General features: G+C 36.3%; 2 protein-coding genes across 7 annotated transcripts in view; one reads left to right on the top strand and one right to left on the bottom strand.

Moving 5' to 3' along the window:
- The window catches only part of LOC142339589 (uncharacterized), a 55,646-nt gene extending 53,671 nt beyond the window's left edge, over window positions 1-1,975 (top strand). The window contains exons 9-10 of one of the 2 annotated variants that reach the window (XM_075389731.1): window positions 1,353-1,406; window positions 1,705-1,975. In XM_075389731.1, the coding sequence (XP_075245846.1) occupies window positions 1,353-1,406; window positions 1,705-1,875 (225 nt within the window). In that variant the 3' untranslated portion in view covers window positions 1,876-1,975. The remainder of the gene's footprint in view (window positions 1-1,352; window positions 1,407-1,704) is intronic. The other variant, XM_075389729.1, reaches the window with a different exon arrangement.
- LOC142339590 (membrane-associated protein Hem-like) overlaps window positions 1-21,758 on the bottom strand; it is a 479,910-nt gene that overhangs the window by 208,655 nt on the left and 249,497 nt on the right. The gene's annotated exons all lie outside the window — the stretch shown is intronic.

The raw sequence follows: 21,758 nt of genomic DNA on the forward strand, positions 1-21,758 counted from the left end.
AAAAACGATTTAACTCTAGAAAAACGATATTTATTCCAATAAGTATTGGATGCAGAAGTATGGGAGACAACTTACGGTTATTTGATTTTTTTCAAGTTTCCTTGTGCTTTTTTCCATTATTTTCTACAGTTGAATAGTATTTAATTGCTCTTGAACAAATCTTGGTGCAATTATTGGTTCGCTTGATTAGAGCGACTTTTACGCCTATGACTTTTTTCGTCGTGCGTGATCTCAATTGACGGCAGTTTACTACTGAAAGTCAACTGAAAAGTGCGCCGTTATTGATATCTTTTTCATTTTAATTTAAGAGTTTTAAAGCTAGTCGGTTATGTTTGTGATTGCCACAGACGAGGTTTTCACATGAAAATGCATCGAAGTGTACCTTTCTGCAGTCTTCGAATTCTATAAGTTGAAGTTATAATGTGTCTGTTCTCATTTTAAAGGTCAATTGACGGGCGTCAATTGGTTTTTCAGGTTTTGGATTTCGTTTTCCTGTTAAACTTAAGTTTACAGAAGAAACATTTGGTGTTTTTAAAATAATAATTGTATTCATTTTTAAAATAATATTATCTACTTGATAGTTTTGAATATTTTAACTTATATATAATTAAAGCAGATTTTTCAGAACTTCTCCTAAAGAAAATGTTTATAATTGCCTTAGGATAAACCGTAGAGATCATAGCTTAAAAAAGTCCTTTGATAAGCTTGGGAAGTATGTTGGAAGATTCTGTGCTACGGACAGACTCGCACGATTCCTCTTGTCCCCTTTTAGATTTGAATTCCTTATATGAAAGTTCATATACGGCAGTGTTTTTATAAAAAAGAACGGATCTTTTCAACTATTGCCCCCCCCCTTTGGTACCTAGTAGAGAATCGCCACCACTTTTGTGCTATACTTTACCACAATATTATTTGGCCAACAGTTTAGATAGCCGAATATCAGTTTAAGTGCAATTGCGGACCGCTGTTCACGCCTCTCACGCGCTGTAGGATGTAATCCGGTAATCGCGGGTCGGTTATCGCGGCGAAGCGCGCCCACCGACCCGCCAGTCGGAAATTCTTTTCGCTTTGTATTCCATTTCGGCTGATAGTCCTAGCATGGCGCACTTTATTCTATCCAGTTTAACACTGTATGAGCATACACGGAAAGTTATTAGTCGTCTCTGATTGGTTAATAAATCTCTCGCTTAAAATCTATTCAAGAATAGCCCCCACTTTTGCAAAGGGGGGGGGGGCAATTGTTGAAAAGATCCAAAGGAACCAAGAAGTAACAGCCATTCAGTGACCAGTTTTTACTACTTTGGTGTGATAAGGTTTAAGTTGTAATTATTAAACACTTTTCATGTTTTTAGAAAGGAACGGAGCTGATGACTGACGAGGAAAAAGAAGAACTTGCAAAGAACCAGGTTAGTATTTTTGGTCGTATTTACCCAATGAAGTTATGACCTCCTAAATCTTTAAAAATTGTTTGCTATTCAAGAAAACATGTCATTATCAGAGTTCAGATTCGGCTAAGATTGTGTTAATTGCCAGCAGTTTATACTCCTGCTCATCGGCAAATTAGCTTGGATGTTTTTAGCTTTTTTCTTTAAAAGCTTCCGTAAAAAATATTGGTTGGCAAAAAATGACTTGAGTATACCCCCCCCCCAAGATGTTGGAACAAAATGGGAATAACATAGCGTAACAACTTTGTGAACATTTCAGGCAGATACAGAGGCAATCTTCAGGCGGATGGTCGAGGAAGTTGAAGTGTTGACTCGCAAACAGGCAGACATTAAGTTCCTGCAGTGGAAAACAAACAATTTGCATTTATCGCCAGAAACTTCTGTTTCTTCCCAACCTCAAAACAAAACTGATCAAGTTGCTGCCTTCTAACCTTCCATGTTTGTCAAGTGAAACTCATTTCAATAGTAACTATGGAAGTTCGAGATTAAGGGGAGGGTTTTTTGATGAACAGATTGTACTACCTGTGATTAGTGCTAAGTAGTGCGAAGTAAATTGCGTTTGTGACATTTTAGGACAGTCAGGGTATTTAGAACTTGCTGTGTTTGCAGAAAAGTACATAAGATGAGCAGGGGCTCACTTAGCAGATATTATAACATTGGGTAGTATAATGGATAAAAATATTAGATAACTCATTGCATTGTCTACCTATAAAGTCATAAGATCCTCTAGTTATAGTGATGTTGACTTCCAATTACTTTTTTGCCTTGCTGGTGACGCAATTATTTTTTCGGGATAAAATGATTGCGTGTCGTGTTTATTTTTTTGTTCCCCGAGAAGGGTTGCAAGTTTTCAGAAAATTCGGCGATTTAGATGAGTCCATGGCAAAGTTGTTCGAGGTTTGATAATAATGATAACTCTCCCCTTTCGCTTGTTTTGTTCTATCTGTTTTTATAGCTGCAAAATTTTGAGCTGGACGTAGCTATATTGCGATGCTCTTGTTTTTACTACTCGAAGAGGAGTATTGGTGGAGTGTATTTAAAATAGGATGTAAAAGTCAATGCCGCATGTGAAAACTAAGTGTTTGTGTAGGTCAAGCGATTGAATGAATTGCAGAGGAGATAAGAGAGTGGTTTTCCGTTCATGTCATTTTTTGAGAGCAAGCGAGAAAAGTAGGTACGAAAAATTTTTTCGCTGAGCGAGAAAAATTTTATAACGTGCGGCTTTTTTGAAGCAGTTTTCTGAAGTTTTAATTCCAATTTTTTTCATTCAAAGGTGTTACTCAACTATCTTTACTATTAATAGACCATCTGAAGCATTTAACCATCTGAAGCAAATATTACGCTTTTAGGATCAATTTTACCATTTTGTCTGCTTTTAAGCTTTTTTCAGCAGTTCTTCTTTTCTTCAATTTTTATAGCCTTTCTGAAGCCGTGTGGTTGAAATTAGTTGTTCTAGCAAATTTAGTGTAATTGGTGGACATTTATTTTGATTAAGAAAATAGAAAAAAATGGGTCATTTTTGGCCGGTTTTGGTCTGTTGTTTTTTGCTGTAGTTTTTCTCGGTCAAAGCTTAATTAACAGCTATACTATAAGTGTTGATACGATGAAGCGAAACTTGAAGGCCGGTTAAGGCACCTTTCACTAAAATAAATTTCGAAAACTGTAGAAGTTTGGAGGAAATGAATTTTACTAGAGTTTACGTTTTTTGTTCCGTGCATTTTTTAATTGTACTTTAATATTTCTCCGACAAAAATTGGGCGGCTGACTGATGTACGACAAGATTTAATGGTAATTTTTTGCTTGATACTGGATAACTGCTCTTTGTCATTTTGTGGAATATTTTTGGAGAATATTATTTTTGATGTTGTCCTTCGTAATTTCCTCTTCCTTTTCCACGATTTCTCTATATGAACCCACTTTGTTAGATCATCTCTCAAAAGGTAATCTTTTGTTTCTATGTTTTTCCCGATAGTTTTTTCGGAGTCTCTAAAAGTAAATTTTATCAGACGCTATATTATTGTTTGTCAGTTAGTTGTTTTCCCTTGTTGTTTAAAAGCGTTAGTAATAATTATTTAGGATGGCCATTGGGTCAGTGAGGATGGTCAGTTTTCTACTTCGAGTCATTGCCGAAGTGTTGCTTATTTTTTGTGCGAATGCTCTCATCTCTTTTAATGAGTTTGAAGAGTTATAGCTTGTGAATGCAACTACTGTATATTGTCCAATGGATATAAGCTTTCGTGTTGGCTATTTGAAGTTCTGTTCACTACCATTTTGACGTCACATCTATCCTGGTCAAATAATCTAAAATGCAATTATCTCTAATTGATGCCGTCCCGATTTGGCAATGACGTTACGTGCTGGTTGTTGCTGGCATAATAGGCAATCAGTAGAATTATAAGATCAAAAGTAGAGCTATGTGTTACATGGATTGATTTCGTTCCCTTGGTTTTTTTTCAAGGCTTCCGTGCATCTTGCATTTGTGAGCAATGATAGTTTGTAGGTGAGATAAATAAACGCAATTTGGAACTGAAACAAATTGTTCCATAGCCTCAAATGCTTATGGCTTCGCTTGGTTAAGGGAAGAAGCAAAAGAACTTAAATTCAATTTGGTAAGAATACATAATATGCATGCGGCCGTAAAAAGTCATTTAATACAAATATATAACAGTATAGGTTAAAATTAAGAAACACATCGTCATTAAAGCTCCTTCTTTTTTCAACATTACTTCCTCTAGTACTGCCACCACCACCCGAAATTTTTGGTGCCATCTCTGGCTTTCGCCTTGGTGATCTCCTTAGCTTCTTTACTGGCTGGGACCGCTGAACAGGTTTTGTAAAATGAGTGATTCTCATTCCGCTCCTGAGGAAGCAACAGTCGAAACCGTGGGCTTCGATGACCAGATCGCCTTGGTGCTCGCAGGACAGGATTCTGAAGAGAAGGCCGTCAAGTCGAAATTTTTTCTCCATGCAGTACGGATTACTAAAAGAGAAGAAAGGTTCTGAAGTCAGTGTTTTTGATTGGCTAAGCTTAAGACATTTGGAAAAGTAATACTCAAATTTTCAAAATCAGAATTTGCGGAATTTTGGAGCATGAACTACTGATTGGACTGGGCCTCCCTCCAGCAACCCTCTCCCGAGAAAGAGAGGAATCCAAAAAAATTTCTAGCTGCAACTCTTCAATTCTTCTGATAGTAGCGACTTGGCAATGATGTTACGTGCTGTTTGTTGCTGGCATAATAGGCAATCAGTAGAATTATAAGATCAAAAGTAGAGCTATGTGTTACATGGATTGATTTCGTTCCCTTGGTTTTTTTTCAAGGCGTCCGTGCATCTTGCATTTGTGAGCAATGATAGTTTGTAGGAGAGATAAATAAACGCAATTTGGAACTGAAACAAATTGTTCCATAGCCTCAAATGCTTATGGCTTCGCTTGGTTAAGGGAAGAAGCAAAAGAACTTAAATTCAATTTGGTAAGAATACATAATATGCATGCGGCCGTAAAAAGTCATTTAATACAAATATATAACAGTATAGGTTAAAATTAAGAAACACATCGTCATTAATGCTCCTTCTTTTTTCAACATTACTTCCTCTAGTACTGCCACCACCACCCGAAATTTTTGGTGCCATCTCTGGCTTTCGCCTTGGTGATCTCCTTAGCTTCTTTACTGGCTGGGACCGCTGAACAGGTTTTGTAAATTGGGTGATTCTCATTCCGCTCCTGAGGAAGCAACAGTCGAAACCGTGGGCTTCGATGACCAGATCGCCTTGGTGCTCGCAGGACAGGATTCTGAAGAGAAGGCCGTCAAGTCGAAATTTTTTCTCCATGCAGTACGGATTACTAAAAGAGAAGAAAGGTTCTGAAGTCAGTGTTTTTGATTGGCTAAGCTTAAGACATTTGGAAAAGTAATACTCAAATTTTCAAAATCAGAATTTGCGGAATTTTGGAGCATGAACTACTGATTGGACTGGGCCTCCCTCCAGCAACCCTCTCCCGAGAAAGAGAGGAATCCAAAAAAATTTCTAGCTGCAACTCTTCAATTCTTCTGATAGTAGCGACAGCAGAAGTGAGGTTGCCCTCTTTTAACATAGCACAGGAACCTGAGAAAGGCGTATTACAGAAGCACGGAACTTTCACAAGGCTAGGAGGTGCCTCAGCAGTAAATAGGCAACCATACATAGTTATTGCCTAGCCCTAGCAGCTTTTCGTTCAAGGACGAATACACGGCTTGTTATCAGATACCAATTCTTTGCCTCTCTTGTTCTGATATAATCGACCGTAAATTTCCAACTGAATATTTGATTTTCGGATGTAGAGACCGTCAAACAAGCCTATTGCGCAAGGTAGATTGAATAGAGTTGTGCTGCAGTATAGATTACTGTCATAATTTTAGAGTGGTAGAAAATTTGATGTTGCGAGATTTAATGGAACACTAATGTATTAAGAAAAAAGATGCCATTTGCGGGGAACAAGGTAACTGTTAAGAAGGTTATTAACCAATTTCCGATTGTGGTGTTGGGATGGAATTCAGTAGCGGAGTTTTGGGAATGTTAATTGAGAACAGTGTTGAAGGTTTGCTTAATGTTTGTTTGAATGCTGTTGTCTTTATGAGCGTGAGGAGATACAGCTTTTAGTTTCTACTGATGTTTGTTGTCGGGTGAAATTGTTTTGTGTCGGCGTTTTGAATGTTTTTTTATCTGCCATTACGAAGCCACCTCTATACTGTTCAAAAGATCTGAAAGACAGGCTTCACGATTTGTTGCTGACAGGATTAGGCACTGATATTACTTGATGGTTGTTGCGGGCCAAAAAGGCAAGGAGTTAAGACAGAGTAAAAAGAAGAGCTATGTGTTACACGAATTGAATTCGTTCCTTTATGGGACTAGTGTGAAGCCATGCGTGCGTCTTGGATTTGTGAGAATTAATAGTTGTTCATCCGCTTTTTGTTTAACGGTGAACAGACGCCTTGGTATCAGATGCAAACTCTGTAGATTTCCGCTTCTGACTTAATCGACCATAAAGTTGCTTAACTTTATTTGATTTTGGGACGGAGAGATGTTTGCAAACAAGCCTATAACAGAATGTAGATTGAATGGCAACGGTTGTTTTGCAGTTTAGATAACTGTCATAACTGCAGACAGGTCGAAATTTTAATGTTGAGCGCGAAGTTTTCTCTGAGTAGGAAGGAGCAAAAATCTGATTACCATCCCATTTGCTTTGCTTTTTATTGGTGTTCTTTGTGAAATGATATTGCACTTGTCTAAGAAACTTATTGGAGCACTAATGTTTTGAGAGCAAGGATGCCGTTTGCGGGGAATAACGAAGTCGATTAGGAGGTTATAAACCATCTCCCGAGCGTGGTGTTGATTTGGAATTCAGTAATGCGGTTTTTGGAAAGTAAATTGAGAACAGTGTTGAAGATTTGCTTATTGCTTGTTTCAATGCTGTAGTCTCTATGAGTGTGAGGAGGTAAAGCGTATGAATTTTCCTGCTTTATGTTGTCGGATGAGTTTAATATTTCGTCTTGGAAATTTGAATGTCAGTTTTCTGCCATTCCGATGCCACATCTGTCCTGTTCAAAAGGTATAAAATGCAGGTTTCGATTTGGCAATGATATTACGCTCTGGTTGTTACAAGATTAAATGGCAATCAGTTTTACGGCTTTTGAGGGCCGCTTCCTTTTCTCAGCTTTTGGGGATGACTGACTTTACTTCGTGTTGCTTATTTGTGCTGTTCTTTAGTTTGGCTGAGCGTGAATTGTTTCTTGGGTGGAAGGTGTTTCATCTTCTCTAACTGACTTCGTCAACTCACGGAACCTGCGGCCAGTTAGAAGACAATTTTAAGCATGTATGTAGTTTGCTCCCGTGTTCTTGCTGCTCATTACGGCACTTAATGATAGTATAGCGGCGCAATCGCGTTTTTCTATTCGTAAAATAACTTGAAATGGTTTTAATTGGATCTTGTTTTTTCCTTCCGATTGATAAATTACTCATCAAATAATCTTATTGCTTTTATAAATTGAAATTAAAATATTAGAATCTAAGCCTCCTAGTAATTATGAGATAACTTGGTAGTATAATCTTCAATAAATTGTAGAAAACAATCTATGGTGCAAATATTCTATTTTGTATTATATTTTAGATGCTATTTAACCGAAGGTTGTCTTCTGGTTTTATAAATAACTTTAACATTTTGATGAAATGTGTTCTCACACTTAGTGTTCAATTTTTCATTTGAAAACAATTAAATTTTTCTCTTCCGCTGTTTTCAATATCGAAATTTTATTTCGTGCATGAAAAGTAGCCCTGGTGATATTTAAATTGAGAATAAATGTTTGTAGTGAATCCCCACTTTCTAAACCACGTATTAAAAACTTCGTCTCCAGGATTCCGGCCATTATATTTTGTAAACGCATTTGTGCTTACATGTGCAAAATTCTGGGTGTTTACTAACCCGCGTGCCCCTGGGAGTTGGAAATAGTTGGGATCGGGTAAAAACACAAATGAACACCCCACATCCTCTATTACTCAGCAGGCCTTTTTAAATAACTGGTTTATTTAACGTTTGCAAACCAATTTGCGTCTCACTTGCATATCTACTTCACAAAATGAAAATCTTGGTTACATAACATTTTACCTTATGCTTTTATATTTTCAATCAATAATCCAGTATCAATCTCAGGATCAATCCAGGATCAGACTCCTCATTACTATGGTTTATAATCGCATTCAGGACAATTTACCCAATGCCATTATACCCAATGCACTCATATTTTCGTTCAATAATCCGAACACAAATTAGCATTCGCTATTAAGTCTAGTGGATAATCTAATCCCTTGTTTGGTTGTGATAGTTTCATATCAAGCATAATGGCATTGGGTATAATGGAATTGGGTAAATTGTCCTGACACCGAAAATCTTAATGTTGTTCAACATTAACTTAGCTCAATCAGTGGATGATTTTCAGTTGACTAAGTTGTATATTGTTGGGACTGGTTTGCAATGGACTGATGTCTCGAAATACCGCCCAATGTGGGGCGCCTTTATCTGGGCTCCTTTGTATAGCAACACAATAGAGAAACAACTGGGAAGACATTAAAGGGAAAAGGGCCGTATTGTAGGGCGAGCCCTCGCCTTTCTGTAGAAGCTGTACGTGATAAGAACTTTGCCGAGAGCATCCGAGATAAGAAATTTGCCGAGAGCATCCGAGACAATTCCAAGAGCATGCCGTTAAAAACTTTTGTTTTCACAACAAGCCTGTGTGTAGTAATTGATGCAGTTTGTCGCATTGATGCAAACTTAGAACAAGTTGATGTGAATCATATGTTTCAACCGCCTTTTAAGACGGAACTGGGCGTTAATGCTTTCATGCACTGCGATGCAGGTGTAGATAAATCGAGTGAAGATATCCCTATCCCTCCGAGTGAGGGAAACATTTGCTTTTCTTTTTTCTGAACTCCATAATGTAAGCTCAAACCACGAACAGTTCACATGCTTCTTCAAACCTCAACACTGAAATAATCAGCGGCTCAACTTGAGGTACCTGGATTTATTTCACAATCCAATCAATTGAGTAGCTACTCATTTAGTCTCTGTTATAATAGCAACGGCCCATCTAAAATGTCATAAACAAAATAAGATGTTTACATCAATGCTAGGTGAGTTTTGAGTGTCTGTATTGAACTAGTGATTGTGTATTTACACTGCATCTTGAATAGCTAATTGCTTTTAGGGTCTTTCTTTTAATTCTGACAGCGAGGGGACAGTGCGTGAGAAAATCTTGAAAGGCGATTTCGTTTAGATAAGTTTGCTTCTGACAAATGAAAGGCTGGCAAATCTTTTGAAGTTAATTCTTGTGTCAAATAATTTAGCGTCAAACAAAACGGCTGCAATTGATTTGAATTGGTGATAAAGACCTCTTTGTTCTTTGACCACCATATCTTTTCCACGATGTAAAAATAATTTCATAAGAAAGCCTTCAAAAAACTAAATTGGGCGTTGTAGAGTCATTTAAATTTTTATTTTTAATAGCCGCAAAGTGATAGCTGGGGCTATCATTGTCCTTCTCTTGATTTTTTACAATCCAAAGTAATTGCACTCAAATTAAGTTTCAAATTGTACTCAAACGAAGTTTCAAACAAAAATTGTTTACATGTCTTTTTGCCAAATTTTGGGATGATCGCTTTGTTCTAGAACATTCGTTTCATTTCATTAAGTGAAATTGTTGTACTTGACTTGATTTTAGCGTGTCCTAAATTTCTTATTCAGAAATCGTCTTGGTAAAACAACAGCGATTGTGAAATACGCTATCGGAAGGACCTGGTACCTGAATCAGATTTTGTTTTAATCCATATAAAATTATCAAGGCTACAGCCCAATTCGATTTAAATTTCCAGCCTGTGGTTCGAGAACAATTTGTCCGACGTTGTTCTTTGAGGTCTTCGCAATTTTTAATGACAACGCGAAGTTAAATTAATATTTGCACTGGAGTAGCAAATGGAGCAAAAGTGAGCATTTTCGAAGCATGATTTTTTGAAGTGATAACTTAGTTTATGAAAAAAAATTTCCATTTTTGAAAGAATCTAGTTAACTTTAATTTTCTCAGTACTAATTGCGTTCTGAAGAAGTCGTAAATGTGTTCAAATAAAACATAAAACGGCATTTTTTGAATTTACCAAGGGCCAACTAACATTTTGTATGACTTCGCCACTGTTTGTTTTTTTTTTAAAAAAAATATGTGTTTTCTGAATTTTTTTGGGCTCTTTTTCTTGTACTCTGAATGAACAGCTTCATTGGCGTCTTATTAAGGTTTAGCAGAAGTCATATAACAGTTTCTTGTGACATCTAAAGCTACTCTAATTGATTCTAATTAATGTTTGGAGTTAAGTTAGTACTTTTGCTGACTTTGACACTAATTGTTTTAAAAACCTATTTGAGTTTTTTTTGAGTTTTTGTTCCCTTTTTTGAGCATAAGCTGGGCTCATTAAAAAAATTGTGATTGATTGCTATTAGGCATAATCGAACCTAGTTGAGACGTGATTTCATAGAGGAAATCTTTAATTGCTCTTAAACGAAGTTTGTAACAATTAAATTAGTCCTGTGGTTTTTTATGCAATTTTTCGCTTGACCAATTTTTCGTCTGACCCATTTGACATTTGGTCCTCAATAACAAGATAAACAGGTAGCGCTTGGAGGGAATCAAGTGCGCTTACAGCCTTTCAGTCTACTAGACTCAAAGTATGCTGTTTGAAGGTATTTCTAAGAGTTTGACACCCACATGAGCCTACCCCCCCCCCCCACACACACACAGCTCTCTTCACACCACCCCTGATTATCGTTGCGCCCGTAACCCAGCCCGTATCCCACCGATAAACCCCCTGCCCCCGCTGCGCTCATCCTACGGCCCTTTAATTAAGCTAAAGTTTAACTCCCTAAGCCGTAGCTAGCTACTTACAAAGCCAACCGCTCGCCAATCAATTGAGATCAATTCGCTTGATGTTAGTCGGTCATGTTAATGGCTTTTAAACTAATCGGTTCCAAAAAGATTTGCGAATTTTAGTCGTGCCCTTTTTTATTCTTGTATTGGCATTCTAATGTGGAGTAATTTTCGTCAATATGTCGGCTTTAGTTTCTGGCAATTGCTTTCATCTGATTTGATACCATTTTTTTGAGATTTTTTGTATCTTGCTTTCATTTGTGCTCTACTTTGTCTTTTCAGCTGATGGAACTGGCAGTGTTTTGTGACCTCAAAATTTACTTTTTATGTTTGGATAGAGGACATTTTTGGTATGTAGTTTTGGATTTTTATTACTTTAGATCCACTAAAAGTTATTTTTTGCAAGTTTATAAGTTTATAACATTTGTTATTTGGCTGGTGTTTATTTTAACAAGTTTGCTCTGATGTGTACTCATTCTCAGGACAAAGAGTGTCAAAGTTTGTGAAAAATATAGTGGTATTCTTATCGGTTGTTTTGAAAAGTGCACTTTTTTGAAATTATACTTTGTTTTGTTTGTTTTTGAGCTTATAGGATCAAATGATTTGTTGACTGTCTTAGTTTGCTGTTGCTTGGAGTTTTTCAGGACTTTTCGGCTGTTTTTTGTTTCGTCAAGTTTTTTTTTCCTGACTATACCATGCGCTTTTTGTTCCTTGATTCGTGCAACTTCGACAGAATTGCGTACTTGATATCATTTTTCACTCATAGTGGAGCAAGTTTGTTGTTTATCTGCCTGATTATAAATTTGGTCACGCTTCACTTACCTCACTGTCCAAAAATGAGTTCCTCGCATTCAAATTGACTCTACTTTTTTCAAAGAGAAGGCGAACTGAGCGGCTCGAAGGCGAATCGAAAAATAAATTATCAATTAATGAAATGCAGATAAATTTCTTTTGGTCTACTTTTTCAATTATGTTTTCAAGTTTGAAACTGTAGATCTACGAAGCTATGGCAGCAATTTTTGACAATCTGCCAGCTATGTTTTGAAGTCACGAGTCAATTTGACACTTCTTACGTTTCAAATATACCTATACCTATACCCTTGATTTTTTACAATCCAAAGTAATTGCACTCAAATTAAGTTCCAAATTGTACTCAAACGAAGTTTCAAACAAAAATTGTTTACATGTCTTTTTGCCTAATTTTGGGATGATCGCTTTGTTCTAGAACATTCGTTTCATTTCATTAAGTGAAATTGTTGTACTTGACTTGATTTTAGCGTGTCCTAAATTTCTTATTCAGAAATCGTCTTGGTAAAACAACAGCGATTGTGAAATACGCTATCGGAAGGACCTGGTACCTGAATCAGATTTTGTTTTAATCCATATAAAATTATCAAGTCTACAGCCCAATTCGATTTAAATTTCCAGCCTGTGGTTCGAGAACAATTTGTCCGACGTTGTTCTTTGAGGTCTTCGCAATTTTTAATGACAACGCGAAGTTAAATTAATATTTGCACTGGAGTAGCAAATGGAGCAAAAGTGAGCATTTTCGAAGCATGATTTTTTGAAGTGATAACTTAGTTTATGAAAAAAAATTCCATTTTTGAAAGAATCTAGTTAACTTTAATTTTCTCAGTACTAATTGCGTTCTGAAGAAGTCGTAAATGTGTTCAAATAAAACATAAAACGGCATTTTTTGAATTTACAAGGACCAACTAACATTTTGTATGACTTCGCCACTGTTTGTTTTTTTTTAAAAAAAAATATGTATTTTCTGAAATTTTTTGGGCTCTTTTTCTTGTACTCATGAAAGAACAGCTTCATTGGCGTCTTATTAAGGTTTAGCAGAAGTCATATAACAGTTTCTTGTGACATCTAAAGCTATTCTAATTAATTCTAATTAATGTTTGGAGTTAAGTTAGTACTTTTGCTGACTTTGACACTAATTGTTTTAAAAACCTATTTGAGTTTTTTTGTGAGTTTTTGTTCCCTTTTTTGAGCATAAGCTGGGCTCATTAAAAAAATTGTGATTGATTGCTATTAGGCATAATCGAACCTAGTTGAGACTTGATTTCATGGAGGAAATCTTTAATTGCTCTTAAACGAAGTTTGTAACAATTAAATTAGTCCTGTGGTTTTTTATGCAATTTTTCGCTTGACCAATTTTTCGTCTGACCCATTTGACATTTGGTCCTCAATAACAAGATAAACAGGTAGCGCTTGGAGGGAATCAAGTGCGCTTACAGCCTTTCAGTCTACTAGACTCAAAGTATGCTGTTTGAAGGTATTTCTAAGAGTTTGACACCCACATGAGCCTACACCCCCCCACACACACAGCTCTCTTCACACCACCCCTGATTATCGTTGCGCCCGTAACCCAGCCCGTATCCCACCGATAAACCCCCTGCCACCGCTGCGCTCATCCTACGGCCCTTTAATTAAGCTAAAGTTTAACTCCCTAAGCGGTAGCTAGCTACTTACAAAGCCAACCGCTCGCCAATCAATTGAGATCAATTCGCTTGATGTTAGTCGGTCATGTTAATGGCTTTTAAATTAATCGGTTCCAAAAAGATTTGCGAATTTTAGTCGTGCCCTTTTTTATTCTTGTATTGGCATTCTAATGTGGAGTAATTTTCGTCAATATGTCGGCTTTAGTTTCTGGCAATTGCTTTCATCTGATTTGATACCATTTTTTTGAGATTTTTTGTATCTTGCCTTCATTTGTGCTCTACTTTGTCTTTTCAGCTGATGGAACTGGTAGTGTTTTGTGACCTCAAAATTCACTTTTTATGTTTGGATAGAGGACATTTTTGGTATGTAGTTTTGGATTTTTATTACTTTAGATCCACTAAAAGTTATTTTTTGCAAGTTTATAAGTTTATAACATTTGTTATTTGGCTGGTGTTTATTTTAACAAGTTTGCTCTGATGTGTACTCATTCTCAGGACAAAGAGTGTCCAAATTTGTGAAAAATATAGTGGTATTCTTATCGGTTGTTTTGAAAAGTGCACTTTTTTGAAATTATACTTTGTTTTGTTTGTTTTTGAGCTTATAGGATCAAATGATTTGTTGACTGTCTTAGTTTGCTGTTGCTTGGAGTTTTTCAGGACTTTTCGGCTGTTTTTTGTTTCGTCAAGTTTTTTTTTCCTGACTATACCATGCGCTTTTTGTTCCTTGATTCGTGCAACTTCGACAGAATTGCGTACTTGATATCATTTTCCACTCATAGTGGAGCAAGTTTGTTGTTTATCTGCCTGATTATAAATTTGGTCACGCTTCACTTACCTCCTGGTCCAAAAATGACTTCCTCGCATTCAAATTGACTTTACTTTTTTCAAAGAGAAGGCGAACTGAGCGGCTCGAAGGGGAATCGAAAAATAAATTATCAATTAATGAAATGCAGATAAATTTCTTTTGGTCTACTTTTTCAATTATGTTTTCAAGTTTGAAAATGTAGATCTACGAAGCTATGGCAGCAATTTTTGACAATCTGCCAGCTATGTTTTGAAGTCACGAGTCAATTTGACACTTCTTACGTTTCAAATATACCTATACTAAGAATTTACAAGAGCTCCTCAAAGTTTGCGTTTTCGCACAACTAGCTCCGGCCGTCAACGATAAAAGCAATTATGCCGCGAAAATAATAAAAACCAAAAAATTTTTAAAAATATCATTTTTCACTATCTTATTTAGATTGCTGGGCGCAAATACGTAGCTCATGAAACCGAATCAACCATCTGAAAACATAGTTTGTGATAGTTGCGTTTGTTGTTTCTGTAGACATTCTTTTGAAAGTGATGGAAGTATTGTTTTCTGAATTAATAGCAAAAGATGCCTAACTGTGATGGAAAACTGATTTGTTAGGCGACTTCAAGAGGGCAATAACCGCCGTCTACTAAAGTTTTTAATCAAATCTCATACCACATTTGCATAATATACGCTATTTTGAAGCTAAATAAACTATTTTTTCTCACCACATTTTCCTCCTTTGGGTAGATTTTTGTATTTTAATGTAATAAGGAACAATTCTGTTCAGAATTACAAACATGCCTCAAAAACGAGCCTCGAAAAGACGTTTTGATCATCGGAGGAGACTTCAATGCCAGAGTAGGTCTGACCCTAGATGGAGAAAAGCAAAGTATCGGACGCTTTGTAACGGGTACACGGAATACAAATGGCGAACTACTGGCCAACTTTGCAGTTTTGAATGATCTCGTTCTATCAAACAGTACATTCCAGAAAAAGAAACATTCCTTGTATACCTGGAGTTCCAATGACAAGAAAACTAGAAGTGTAATAGATTATGTCCTCTTTTGAAAAAGATGGAGAACTTCCTTAACAAACACTTTTAGTACCCGATGCTTCCTTACAGACACAGACCATAAATCAGTCATTTCGGATATCAAGTTAAAAATTAAAGCTTACAACAAAAAGTCGAAAGTTGTTCGATACAACTTAGAATCTCTGCGCAAGCGTGATGTAGCTGAGAAACTTAGAGATATGCTACATGAGAAATTTGAGGCAGCAGAGGAAACACGCGATGGTGTGGGTATCAAGGCACAATGGTCACAGCTGAAGACAATCCTTCACGAATCAGCCGAAAAGGATTTAGGAAAAACTGAACAGAGTAGGAACCCATGGATCAGCAATGATACCACTGACCTCATTAAGCAACGTGCCTGTGCTCGCAATCGGTCAAGGAAAGCTGAACTACGGAAAAAGATTAAAAAAGCAGTGCGGAGAGATAAGACAGATAATTACCACAAGCTCGCGCTAAAAAATGATTAATGCAGATGAAAACGGCAACCCAAAAATGAGTCTACTCAGTTGTCAAACAGCTAGCTGGTAAACGAGCCTGTATCAGTAAAACGATAAAGAATGCTGACGGCCACATAGTTCAGGACACGAAGGAGAGCATTGAAGAATGGGCAAAACCATTTCGAGTGTCTCCTGAACCGCCCACCACCAGCGGTTACCACGATAACTGACGAGTCGTCCAAACCCTTTTCAGAGGTTTGCATAAATCCTCCGACGACCTGGGAAGTAAGAGAAGCCGTAAATAAACTAAAAAGAAACAAAGCCGCCGGATTAGACAACTTCCCCCCGAGCTGTATCTGGAAGGAGGCAATGCAGTTACACAAAACATAACCCAACTCCAGCAAAGTATATGAGCTAGCGATTCGATGCCATCCCAATGGAAAACTGCAGTAGTGATTCCTCTCCGAGAAGGGCGATAAAACCAGCTGCACGAATTACAGAGGTATCTCCCTTCTAACCATTGCTTTTAAGATATTCGAAGCAGTTATGAAAGCAGATTGGAAACGTTATATTCCGGACGGCCTAACCAAGCCATTTTCAAGTCGAACAAAGGATGTAGAGGCCAGATCTTTGCAATTCGACAGATCCTGGAGCAGCGCGAAAAGTTTAAGCGAATTACTTATTTAATCTTCATAGATTTTAAAGCTGCTTTCGACAGCGTCGATCGGAATTGCACTTGGAACATCTGCAAAAATCTCGGACTTCCCGAAAAATCTTTAAACGTTTTAAAAGCAATGTACTCCGAAATCTACAGTCAAGTTCGAGTTTCTAATGCAATGTCCTACAAATTCAAAATTGACAGTGGAGTTAGGCAACGATCCATCCTTTCCCCTTTTTAGTTTACTCTTACTATTGACTGGATAATGAAACAAGCGCTTTCAAATGATTTCATTATTACTCTAGACAACATGATGGTAGCAGATCTTGATTTTGCAGATGATGTTTGCCTAATAGACGACAATAGTAATGACTCACATTAGCTACTTCTTAATGTTACTAACAATGCATCGCGTGCCGGCCTGCATGTGAACGTTGGGAAAACTAAATTCTGCTACAATGATAAATGCCAGAAATTCTATGTATTCGGTGAAGAACTCGAGGGTGTTGATGAATTCACATATCAGGGAAGCAAAACTAAATTAGACGGCAATGTAACATCGGAAGGCAAAGCTAGAAAAAGAAAAAGCCGTAGCAAGCGTTAATAACCTGAAGAAAATATGGAACCAGAGAAACAGTCCTCAATCAATCACAGTCAAGTTATATAAGGCATGCGTGAGAAGTGTACTTTTATACGGATGGAAAATTGGCCAATAAAGGAATGTGACCTCAATAGTTTACAGTCTTGTGAAATCCGCTGCTTACGACGATGTCTCGACAAAAGGCAAGATCTCCCTAAGGAACTAGTATTGTCCGCTGCGAAATGCGACCTGATTCCCTTTCACAAAAGAAAACGCCGAATGAAATGGCTGGAACATGTTCTACGCATAAAACCATCTGACATTCCCTACGCAGTATTGGAATTTGAAAGAGGCGAGAATAGGAAGAGAGAACCTGGAGGAAAACGAAAATAACTGGAGAACAATTAGAACAATTGTCCGAAACTATCTGAAAAAACAAGTTAAGCCTCCCAAACTGTCATTGAAGAATTGGGAAGAGCAATGGTTTGATTAGGCAGTGGAGAGCGCTCGTTAGAGACATGAATTTGGCGGGCTAAGGACAGCACTCTCTAAGCAGCCCAATTTGGATTTGGATTTGGAGTGTAATATGGTGCTAGCAATTGTTTTTACCGGTAAGTCATGCTGCTGCTGTTATTTGCACGGTTGAGTAAAATGTGACCTATTGTTGAGGACAGAATTTGGCCGCCCGATTCTGAAAAAACATTTGCTCTCAGTTGCAGTTTCTCCTTGTTTTTGTCGGCATCAAAGCGTTTACATCTTAAGCATATTTGTATTTTAATGCAATTGTAATTTTAAAAAATTGCAGATTTCTTGCTCAATTAGGTTCGTTTCAATGTTTGGTTATCACTTCTAATTACTTGAAATACTTTTAAATTTCCAATTGAGGAACTCAAGAGCTCCAGTCAAAAATAGAAATGATTAAATTCAAAACTGAGGCTCAATGTTAGGCTCAATAATTTGAAAGTGTGGGGGTTTGCAATTATCAGTTGAATAAAAGTTGCATCAGACGAAGTGAGCTAAACGCCGGCGTTTTCGCTCAAAAGCTTTTGCCGAGAGCATTTTGTTATCTAATTTTTTCTAGTCTCCTTTTTGTGCTAGCTTTCTTGAATAGCGGCAACAGTCGGTATCATTTTGTTTCTGTTTTAATAGTTTTCTTTTTTGCCATTGTAGAAATGCCAAACGGATTTTTCACATTTTACTGTCACTAATTTTTAGGTCAACTGACATTAATCAGGTTAAGTTTTTTCAAAGGAGTTATTTTTTTCACATTACCATGTGAAATGACGCTAATGTGACATTGTTTCTTTCACAGTTTCTGGCTCCTCTGTATACTATTCCATTTTTGATCTAAAAAAATTGATTTCCAAAGTGGTTTAAATTTTCAATGACAAAATACACAATATTTTCAAGTATTTAAAAATATTTCGATTGGCCATCAGTAATGCAGAAAACTCAACATTTCCGCCCGTTCTTCAAGGCCTACTTTAACTAGGAGTCAGAGTGTTCTATTTCCTCTGTTAAAGTTTCTCTGTCTCTCAAAAGGCGAGTTGACGAATTTCAAAACTGAACCGGTTTCGGTTCTGCTTACTTGTTCTCCTAAGGTTTTGAATAAGTTATATGCGGCAAAGTACAATAACCAGCCGGAATTCAACCGCGCTGGTAGTGAGATGCCAATTTTTGTACTTCGTTTAGTGCAAGTTAAAAATTCATTCAACAGCTCCGTCACGCTTTGAAGGAAACAACTAAAATTTCTACACATTTTTTCATTGATGTTGATTCATAAACGGTTGAAATTGGTAGAGCTGGAAAATAATGAAGTCTATGTTAAAGTTTGTTGTATTTTAAGAACAATGCGTGTGCTTTCGCGTAAGTTGTAAGTTGCATAGAGGCTGTGAGATTATTTTTTTTCCGTTTTCATGTTGCTAACGAGTATGTTCTAACTTCAAGTTGGTCATCGGTCAAGTTTCATTTAATTCTTGTAAAAAAATTGTCTGAAATTGTTCAAACTTATGTCTTTGTCATAAATATCTACCAAGTAAAAAAATTTAATAATTTTCCGGTTTTTTATTATTTGTTGCATAATTTGTTTTTTTGAGGTTTTTGTTACCAATTGTTTTTTTTATTCTGTTTGGATTTCATGGGTCAGCATAAATTAAAAGATGACATTTAACAACAAAAATTTTTGAGAAGCCTGTAATTCAATTAGCAATTTTGTAGTTTTTTTTAATTTGCTTTTTTTTGTAAGATTTTCAAGAATCAGAAAGTGTTCATTCAATGAAGGTAACAGATTTTTTATCAAGTTTAATTTTATACCGTATATATAATATAGTGTTCTGACAATAAACAAAGTCTTCATTGGCTGCTATTAATCAAAGCAACTTTCTTTTTATTGACAGCGTGCCATTTTGTTTTGTTTTGTTTTTATTTTCTTAAAATTAGCATCCTACTTTTACTGGAACTTCAAATGAATTTTTTTAACTTTGTTTTTAACGTCTTCAATTTGTTCTTTACTTTTAATAGCCACACTGCGATAGCTCGGGCTATTATTGGCCTTCTCTTGGTTTTTTACAATTCAAAGAATTTGAATTGTATTGGGGCGCTGTCTTTTTTGACCTGTTCACACATTTTCATGATTTTTGAAGTCAAATTGGAGTAGTGATTTTGGTCAAGCCGAAGCAGGAAATGGAGCGAAAAAGCGAGTGGTTTTGCGATGTGATAAGTTTTCGCTCTAATTTTAAAGTAGAGTGAGAAAATGGTGTTTGAACAAAAATTCGCTTTCTGGTTAGTGATTTTTTGTTCACATGCTGCAATTTCACTTCGATTTTTACTGTTTTTTAATTTTTTGATCGGATTTTTTTCTAAATGGTTTTCCCAATCCATTCAAAGTTCATTCAAGGTCTAGTTTTTTGTTTAGTCAATGAAAATTCTTTGAATTGTACGTCAGGACTTGTCCTGCTATGTTTTTTTTGTTTCGTCGTCTGACGCTCTTTTTTCGTTTTACATTTGTTCTTACAGCAAAGCTGAAAAAGTCAAATTTTCTGAATGACTTCTTCCTCACACTAACGGCGTTTGCGCGCGTGACGTCATTTCTCACTCTCTTTATCTAACAAAGAAAATTTTTCGCCGAAACAGGAAGTGGAGCGAAAAAGCGAGTGGTTTTGCGGCGTGAAATTTTTTCGCTCTAAATTTAAAGTAGAGTGAGAAAACGGGGTTTGAACAAAAATTCGCTTTCTCGCTAGTGGTTTTTTGTTCACATGCGGCAATTTCACTTTGATTTTTACAGTTTTTTTCGATTTTTTCGATCGGATTTTTTTCTAATTGGTTTTCCCAATCCATTCATAGTCCGTTCCTGGTCTAGTTTTTTGTTTGAATTAAATTTTTATTTCTCGCTAGTGGTTTTTTTTGTTCACATGCGGCATTTTGACATTGATTTTCTGTTTTTTTCTTATTTTTTGATCGGATTTTTTTCTAAATGGTTTTCCCGATCCATTCATAGTTAATTCTAGTTTTTTTTAGAATCAGATTGACATTTCTCGCTTGTGGTTTTTTGTTCTCGCTAGCGGTATTTTGACATTAATTTTTTGTTTTTTGTTTTTTGATCTGATTTTTTTGAAAATGGTTTTCCCAATTCACTCATAGTCCGTTTTCGGTCTAATTCGTTGTTTAGTCAATGACAATTCTTTGAATTGCACGTCAGGACTTGTCCTGCTATGTTTGTTCATTCGCGTGATTAGATTTTTGGTCACATGTGACTTACCTCACTCTCAAAAAATGACGTCCTCACTTTGAAATTGACTTTTTTACTTTAATTCAAAGAGATAAGGTCAAGTGAATGTGTGTCACTCTAAATGAAGGTTATTTGAGAGCAGCTATGAGACAGCAATAATTTGTACAGATTCTTAATCAAAACATCTCAGCCCCTAATGAAAAGAATAAAATTTTTGGTCTGTGTTTTTTTTGAGACTGCAGGTCTGCGAAGCTATTACGGCTATTTTCTGGCAATCTACCAGCTATGTTTATGAGTTTTGAGTGAAACTCCTGTTTGTTTTTGATAACGGCTTTTTCGATCAAATCTTATGATTTCATTTTTCCCTCGGACTATTTTTCAGGACTATTCCTACAATTTTGGATTTTTTGTTAACAAAGTGGTCGTTTCGTTTTGTCGTCGTTTCGTTCGTACTTGGAGTTAATTGCTGTACCACAAACATGTTGCTGTGTTTACTGCCGAGCTATAAAGATCTCTAATTTTATCACCTTTAAGTCGTTTTGAATCATTTTTGTTCTTTTCATAGTATCTGGAATTCCAGGCCCGTTTTTTATTACACCTATTTTTGCGCCTATCAAATTTAACAACTCTGTAATTATAAATTTATTTAAAGTTCTTCAACAGTCTATTTTAAGTACAATAAAATGATGCTGAACCAGATTAATGTCATTTTGATCTTATGACCAGTGAACGATAACCTCTAAACCCATTTTTCACTTGTCGGCTAACATTTGTTACACAACAACTTGCGCTCAACAATTTTCTGTCTCTTTGAGTTTATTTTATTATAACTTTTGATCTGTGCACTTTCTTCTTGAACACTTTAACAAGTCAAACCGCAAAAATGGGAATTTGGGGTGTCCCGCTTTTGACCGCGCGATAAGCGTGAAATAATTATTATAGCTGAACACGTTACAGATTAGAGAGAAAAAAATGTGAAAATACGTTATTTCGTGAAAAACCTTCTTTTTTACTGTGAAATTTAGACTGATTTCACCAACTTTACTTCGGGATTTCTGATAAATTACCATTACCTATTATCTAAAGTTCAGAAGTATGCGAGTCAGCTATTGTAGGGGATCAATGTAGTAAATTTTTATTTCAAATTGGTGTA

Source organism: Convolutriloba macropyga, chromosome 5, assembly GCF_964194025.1.
Source record: "Convolutriloba macropyga chromosome 5, txConMacr16.3, whole genome shotgun sequence".
NCBI lineage: Eukaryota > Metazoa > Xenacoelomorpha > Acoela > Convolutidae > Convolutriloba > Convolutriloba macropyga.